Source organism: Carassius gibelio, chromosome A22 (genome assembly GCF_023724105.1).
Source record: "Carassius gibelio isolate Cgi1373 ecotype wild population from Czech Republic chromosome A22, carGib1.2-hapl.c, whole genome shotgun sequence".
In the NCBI taxonomy this organism is placed as follows: Eukaryota; Metazoa; Chordata; class Actinopteri; order Cypriniformes; family Cyprinidae; genus Carassius; species Carassius gibelio.
The window spans coordinates 10,240,151-10,248,165 of NC_068392.1; the positions used below are offsets into that span (position 1 = coordinate 10,240,151).

The following is an 8,015-nucleotide window of genomic DNA, read 5'->3' on the forward strand; positions in this document are numbered from 1 at the left end:
GTTAAGGGCATGTCTGGTCCCTGTATGACTGAAGCAGGAGCTTAGTTTGCATTGACGGCTGTAAGTCAGACTTGTTCCTGGTGCATTTTGGACCCTTTATCACCGATCCTGTTCATTACTTTTATGGACAGGATTTCTAATGCAGCCAGGGGCCGGAGGGTGTCCGGTTTGGGGATGTGATTTCATCTCTGCTTTTTGCAGATGATGTTGTCATGTTGGCTTCATCAGGCCAGGAACTTCAGCATGCACTGGGACGGTTTACAGCTGAGTGTGAAGCAACTGGGATGAGAATCAGTACCTCCAAGTCTGAGGCCATGGTTCTGAGCCGGAAAAGGGTGACATGTCCCCTTCAAGTTGGTGGAGAGCTCCTGCCTCAACTGAAGGAGTTCAAGTATCTTGGAGTCTTGTTCATGAGTGAGGGAAGGATGGAGCGGGAGATTGATTAGTAGATAGGTGCAGCTCCTGCATTGATGCGGTTGATGTACCTGTCTGTCGTGGTAAAGAAGGAGCTGACCTGCAATGTGAAGCTTTCGATTTACCAGTCAATCTACGTTCCTACTCTCACCTATGGTCATGAGCTGTGGGTCATGACTGAAAGGACAAGATCCAGGCGGCCAAAATGAGCTTTCTCCACAGGGTGGCTGGATGCTCTCTTAGAGATAGGGTGAGGAGCTCTGCCACTCGGGAGGAGCTCAGAGTAGGACTATTGGTTATCAAAAAATGCTTTTTGAACTAGACGTGGGGGCATGTTTGAATGAGGCATTTTAGGGGGCTTTAGAATCTGATGCTCCTGCCTCCTGTACTATAAGGGGCTGTTCACATATCGCATCTTTTGCATGTTCAAGTTCGTTATTTCAAATGTAGGCGCTGGTATGCACGCTAATAATGGAAGCATCCTCACCGCATCGAGTAAAAAACATCTCAACATTTCAGAATGCCGCAAGCACACCACAGGTAATGTGTCTAAAACCAAGCATGACCACTTTTATGAACACTTCAGTTATAATTAATTACCTCAGACAAATGCAGAGCTGTTGTGCAGGAGAGATGGCTTCATGGCAGAAGCTCTGTTTACTGAAGGGTTTACAGTTCACAGAAGCAGAGCGTGAAGTGTCAGTTTAATGTTAAAGAGAGCGACGTAAGATGAAGCTGCAAATCATTTAATATCAGTCGACTTTTAATAATACATTTTATGATAGAAATGTTAAATGATTTACATCTATATCAAGTGATGAAAATGTTTTTCAAATATGGCCAATTTGAGAAAGAGGGAGAGAGATGTGTAAATTGTATGCATTTCTCTCTGAAAATAATGATTTTGCCCCCTTGATGTTGAGAAATATAATGTAGTGATTCAGTATCGATCAAGCAGCAACCTCTCGCTGTGTCTCGTGAAGCCAACAAGGAAGTGACTAAAACTGCAATTCATAGACTGGTCGCTTGAGGCTGGCTGCAAAAGGGAGTCAGTTCCATAGACTCCCCATGTTAAAACACCCAGCTTTACAGCAAAAAAAATAAAACATGTTTACAGCCTGGTTTAAAAAAAAATTCAGACTATATAGCTAATTTTACCCTTCATGACTACTGTGAGGGGGTGATTTTTTTTTTTTTTTTTATATCTCATTCGTTTAAATTGTATTAAGCCTTAAAGTTCTGCATAATGAATGGTGTGGCCACTACAGTGTCAGGTGGATTGCCGCTGCTTTCACCGCCAGCGCGCTAGGTCGACTTGTCTTCAGCAACCAGCCCCTGCATTTTTGCCCATTTTTTATTACCCTGGAGTGATGTGCGGTGACAGACTGCCAAGATGGCAATGGCCTGCTCCATTCACTTTTGGCTTCAAAAACACTCTTCGGAAACCTGTGGGTGATGTCAAGGACACTATGTCCTTGTTTTTATACAGTCTATGGTGTCGATTAATAAAAGTTGCATGGCCGCACTGAATGTTACTTTTTGCACAGCGCAATCTCAGATCTCTGTGTGTGAGTGGCATGTGTATTTGTGTGTGTGTGTGTGTGTGTATTGGCCTTGTCACACACACATATATGGCAAACTGTTTATCTGTTATCCAAATATTTTTGAAAAGTGTAGAGAAATATTCATGAAAAAATATTCAGATACTATTTGCATCAAATATATATATATATATATATATATATATATATATATATATATATATATATATATATATATATATATATATATATTTGTAACATTAAAAAGTGTGTATGTACCATTTAAATACAATATCGTACAACATTTGGTTTATGAGTCCAACTCTCTAACCATTATTGTAGTATAATGTAGATTATTCCTCACAGCAAATTTTATTTAATGTACATCACTTTCAAAAATATAAACTTTAAGCCTGTCTGTTCATTTTTTTTTTAAGTCTGTTTAGCAGAAAACACATCAGGCTCACCTAATAATCCTATCCAAATATTTCCCATGAAAGTACAAATGATCAACCAAACTGTACAAATGAACCATCTACAACCCGAATTTCAGAAAAGTTGGGACGTTTTGAAAAATGCAATAAAATCATGAATCTGTGATTTGTTCATTCTCTTTCATTTTTATTTAATTTACAAGTACAAAGAAAATATTTCTGAATTTTGCACTGACCAAATTAAATGTATTTCATAAATATGAGCAAATTTTGATTCTGATGGCTGCAACACACTCCAAAAAAGTTGGGACATTCAGAGCAACACGTATGCCTGCTTATCTTACATCCTGTATATTGTGGTTTCACATAATAGTTGATGCAGATGACAAGAAGTAACACAAATAATATCTTCTTACTATCAGTGTTACTTGATACCACAAGCTGAGAAAAAAAAGTCTTATAGGCAGCTTTAAAGTGCGGTTATGTAAGTTTTTGACTCTATTAAAAAAAAAACCCCATCATAATATGTTTGCAAATATTTATGTAAGAAACATGATAATTCAACATACTTGCTTATCTGAAAACAATGTTACAGTCAGTTATTCTCCTTTGAAAATGTGCGTTCCGGGTCAGAATGTAGGTCTCCGATTTGGTTTGTGAAACCCACCCACTGTCAGTTTACCCAACTATATTTTGGTACACATTTTGGTTGCCAGTTAATAGGAAACACAGGATAATTCATGTCATTCATTGTCAAGTGTTCTCCTTTATGTCGGTGTGGTCAATCTGGCAACCAGCATGTGCGTCAAGTCTGAGGATCAGGGTGGAAAAAGAACATCTCCAATATTTTGAATTTGGACCACAATATCTAGTTCAATTACTCAGTGTCAATCCTACATACAGTACCTTTAATGTCTCCACCCATCCTTATATTAATACAGTGTTTTGCTGATTGTGGTAACCAGGGCCGCTGCTGGCCAAATGTGTGCCCTAAGCAGGATTGTATTGTTGTGCCCCCCTTCCTCAAATATGATGATGGGGAAAAAAACCACCTAGTATAGGGGTGAAAATAGAACTTTAATAAAATAAAAAAGTAAATGAATAAATTGTATTATTTACAAATTACAATTGTAGCTCTCGACATTTACCTATGGCTGTAACTTTATTATGACTCTAATTTATTTATAGTCTCAAGCCTAAGGAAATCATGCAAAAGGAAATTAAGCAGTACTATGATAAAACAGTTTACTATGATAAAACCATGGTTTATTTTTGTAAGGGTTGTGATATGCACATTTCTTTGTTGAAGAAATTATAAAGGCTGTGTCATCTATAGCAACAACAACATCAAAAAATGATTAAGGATGATTTGTGGTGTTATTGTTAAAACCATGGGTAATTTTGTAAGGGAACCTAAAAAAAAAATAAAAAAAAAAACTTTCACAGGAATGTGCCTGAAAGTGATAAACGGACCTTGTTTTTACCTAAATGATTTATAATTTATTTTAATATATATTAAAAATGTATGAGGTGTGCATTGTAGCTGACACCTAAATGAACACATTACAGTTGTTTTTATGACTGCAAGTCTTTCTCCTCAAGTGCTATTGAGCTTCAAATTTGCGTTTGAGCCCATGTGAAAAAAGTTGCATAATTTACATATGATTTAAAGTTTATTTTAATAAATATCAAACATTCAATTCAATTGTGCATTATAGCTGTGACCTAGATGAACAATTACAGTTGTTTTTATGACTGTAAGTCATTCTCCTCAAATGCTGCTGACGTTAGAAAAGTGTATACTAATATCACATGTAACTTTAGAGACGGTCCCTAAATTTGAGACTTTCGAACGTTCAACGTCAAGCCAACTTTATGCCTGTTTTTTTGTTTGTTTTTTTGACTATCTTTAGTTTTCTTTTCTCTGCGCCGGATTGCTGATGTCATTTACCCGGGCATAGATGTTCATCCATCAATTATGAACATTCAGCCGAAAACATGAGGTGCGAGCGGTCGCGAGCGCGGATGGGAGAATGGCGGGGATGGTGCCCCCTCTGGGAGTTGGTGCCCTCTGCGTGTAGGGAGCGACGGCACTGATTATTTGACCATTACCTCTCCGCTCCTGCTGGCCTCTCTAATGCCACACCTGACCTTCACTGCTATAACATTGTGTCACGGCCCCTCCTCTGCATTGCAGGGTGGTTCCTCCTGCAGGCAGAGGTGGGTCGTTAGTGCTGCCATTATATGAAAAATAATTATGTTCACAAAATAAAGAGAATTAACAAATAACATTCTTGATTTTATAGTATTTCATAAAACACCCCAACTTTTCTGGAATTGGGGTTGTGGATTATGCTTTGGCAGAAAGCGACACGTGTCAGTCACAACTGAAGGTGCCACAACATACTGCAAAATGTTCTGCAATTTTCAGTGGCATATGCCACAATCCAAGCTCAGTCAATAGCGTAATGTTGATCACAACATCATTAATTTCCACTTGTTACAAAAAGAAAATTTGGGGCCTATTTGTAAAGGTTAAAAAACGTGCTGTTTCAATATAGCTACAAGACAAATAAATAAAAAAATCAATTTCAATATTCTGACATCCAGAGCAACACACATGCATGCTTACACTTACATCTTGTTAATTGTGGTTTCACAAAATAGTTGATGCTGATGAAAAGAAGTAACACAAATTATATCTTCTCACTATCAGTGTTACTTGACACTTCAAGCTGAGAAAAAAAAAATTACAGGTCTCCACCCATCCTTATATTCATTAAGTGTTTTGGGAACAGAAGCTTATTGATTGTTTGATTGTCTTCATGATGACCATCATCTCTCTGCTCCTGCTGGCCTCTCTGCTGCCACACCTGACCTTCACTGGTGAGACTCATTATATAACAGCATATTATACTAACTGGTATGCACTGAATAAGCTGATTAATAGTTCTCTCTCTTTCTCAGCTCATGTGAATGTGGGTATAGTGAACGGCAATGAAGCAAAACCCCACTCCAGACCTTACATGGTTTCTATTCAATTCTATGGGGAACACATCTGTGGTGGATCCCTCATTTCTGATCAGTGGGTCTTGACTGCTGCACATTGTTGGAAAAGGTGAGGGGTTTTTGTCTAGTTACAATCATTTTGACTGGCTTCGTAACTGCAGTGCATTGTATGATAAAACTGAGCATCATGACTTTCTCTTTCAACAGAAATCAGACTCTGACGGTTGTGGTTGGTGCTCATGACTTAAGGGAAAGTAATATTTCAGATCATATTGGAGTGAAGTTCTACATCCAACATAAAAGCTATAGTGTTGATTTTAATTTCAATGACATCATGCTTTTGAAGGTAACAACCTGTGATACATTTAGTTGTTCTCAACTTCACAAATGGCAGTTTAATCAACTGCAGTTCAGGCTTATAAAAGATAATTAAATAAAATATGTTTGTTAATAATGGTTGTTTTTGAATTATAGTTACAGGAAAAAGTCAACATTAACAACAACTATGTTAAACCGATTTCATTACCAAAGAATAAAGAAGATGTTGAGGCAAACACTCTCTGTAGTGTTGCGGGCTGGGGACAACTGAAGATTGAAGGCCAAAAGAGCCATCGTCTAATGGAGGCAAACATGACTATAATGAATAAAAGTGAATGTCAAAAGAGCTGGCGAATGAAGTTCTCAGAAACACAGATGATGTGCGCACATGGCTATGGTGGATCCTGCCGTGTATGTACTAAAGATGATTCACACACTTCTTACATGAATTTATGAACTGAGTTTCAACTGATACAATGTATGTCATTGACTATTTCTCTTTTATCTTGACAGTTTGATTCTGGGGGTCCTTTGGTTTGTGGACACACTGCAATTGGTGTCACAGCTTTTGGATATAAATTACTCTGCAATTCACCCAAGAAACCCAATGTGTATATTAAGATTTCAGAATATATTCCATGGATAAACGAAAAAATTAAAATGTGAAGTGAGTTAAGTTCTTGATTTTTTTTTTTTTCATGACCTCTTTCAATAAAATTATCACTTGGCAATCATAAAACATGAAGTGTCTTCATTGTCACACACACACACACACACACACAATATTTCATGGGGGGGGGGGGTCAGTGTCAGTGTCATTGATTGGATGAATGCAGCACACGATCAGTTTATTGGTGGGACTGGATTTTCTGGACTTGTTTTCTCCTGTTTATGTTAGCGAGGGAGTTAGTATATTTTGTTGTATTTTTATTTTCTTTTGGTAGCTAGTTAGTAGATAGTTAGTTTCCCTTTTTTATCAGGTAGATACATTTGTTGTTTTGGCTCCCTCCCTCTCAAAGACTTTGAAACCTCCTGCATTTGTAAATGAGAGTTAAATTGTTCTTGATTTAAGTTCTATAGTGGGTTTTCTTATTGCATTTTTGGGGATGAGTGTTGATCCTCACTACACACATATAAATTAGGGGTCTAACGATACACCAATGGCATGTTTCGGTTTAGTTTAAGATTTTGGAGCCACGATTCGGTTCGGTCGTTTTGCTGTGGTGGCAGGGTTCATGTCATTTTACCAGCAATCCTAAGGAACAATAGATTCACTTAATTATAACAACAAAAATAACTTTTCTTTTTCTTATTAACTTTGGCTCCACATTTTTAGTGCAGTCAGCATACCTGAGTAAACTAAAATTAAATATGTTCTAAGTAAAATATATATAAGTATCTTTCATCATTTGATATGGAGACGTTTGATATGATAATCATTACAGCGTGCAGGAGTGCCTGACTCCACTGGAAATACCTTTCCAAACAGTTCAGAGATACCTTTTTTTGCTGGAGGATCATCACTGCAGGACATTTAACTGCTCCTCTGAGACCAATTTTCACGTCATAGTTCAGACGCGGGCCAGGCCTACCAGCTATTTTAGACTTATCCTTACTTTTACATTTTAGACATCCATTAATATGTGATGAAACAAAATTGCCACGCTGGTGGAAACAACGCGAGACCGCGCTACTGTGACTGTGAAGAGTGACTTGACAGTGTTTAGTGTACTGCAGTAGCAGCGCAGCTGAACAGTTCGGCGTTCAAATACACGCAATAGGCTCAAGCTTGCCACAAAGCACCGGCAAAAGTCATTACCATAAATGTGACAGTGGTAAATACTATGGAGATATTTGAATTATTTACTAATAATCTAGTTTTTCTGAGTCTGTGTCACAAGGATGAAGTTTCCTATCTCACGATTTCCTCATTAGACATGCTGAGAAGATTTTCACAGATTATTATTAAAATGAGAGTTTTTGTTTTAGATTTGTTTTATTTCGTCAAGTAGTAATTTATAGCTTTCTATAGATGTATTTATAATATGAGGTTGTGCCAAAATTATGTCCACATGCTGTCTGTCTATGCTATGTATCGTCTCAATTTACTCCTGTCAGCTGTCTTTGTCGTTTGACTGTGTCATTTTTTCATTCTGTCATTACTCTGCATCGTTTCCCTCTGCTGTTACTATGTGCCGTCTTCCATGTTTATGCTATGCGTCATTGCTACAGTAGGTGGCCAGCCTTTCTGTCGCTTACCGCCGCGCATACCGCCGGCGGCAGTGCCGCGGTGGTAACT

The 8,015-nt window shown here is 37.8% G+C and overlaps 1 protein-coding gene across 1 annotated transcript; it reads left to right on the forward strand.

Annotated features, from left to right (window-relative positions):
* The first annotated feature begins 5,206 nt into the window (after nucleotides 1-5,206).
* On the forward strand, nucleotides 5,207-6,455 carry LOC127942676 (granzyme B(G,H)-like). The gene is made up of 5 exons (XM_052538549.1): nucleotides 5,207-5,275; nucleotides 5,357-5,507; nucleotides 5,606-5,744; nucleotides 5,873-6,127; nucleotides 6,230-6,455. The coding sequence occupies exons 1-5, from the start codon at nucleotides 5,215-5,217 to the stop codon at nucleotides 6,380-6,382; spliced, it is 759 nt and encodes a 252-aa protein (XP_052394509.1). The 5' UTR covers nucleotides 5,207-5,214; the 3' UTR covers nucleotides 6,383-6,455.
* The last annotated feature ends 1,560 nt before the right edge of the window (nucleotides 6,456-8,015 follow it).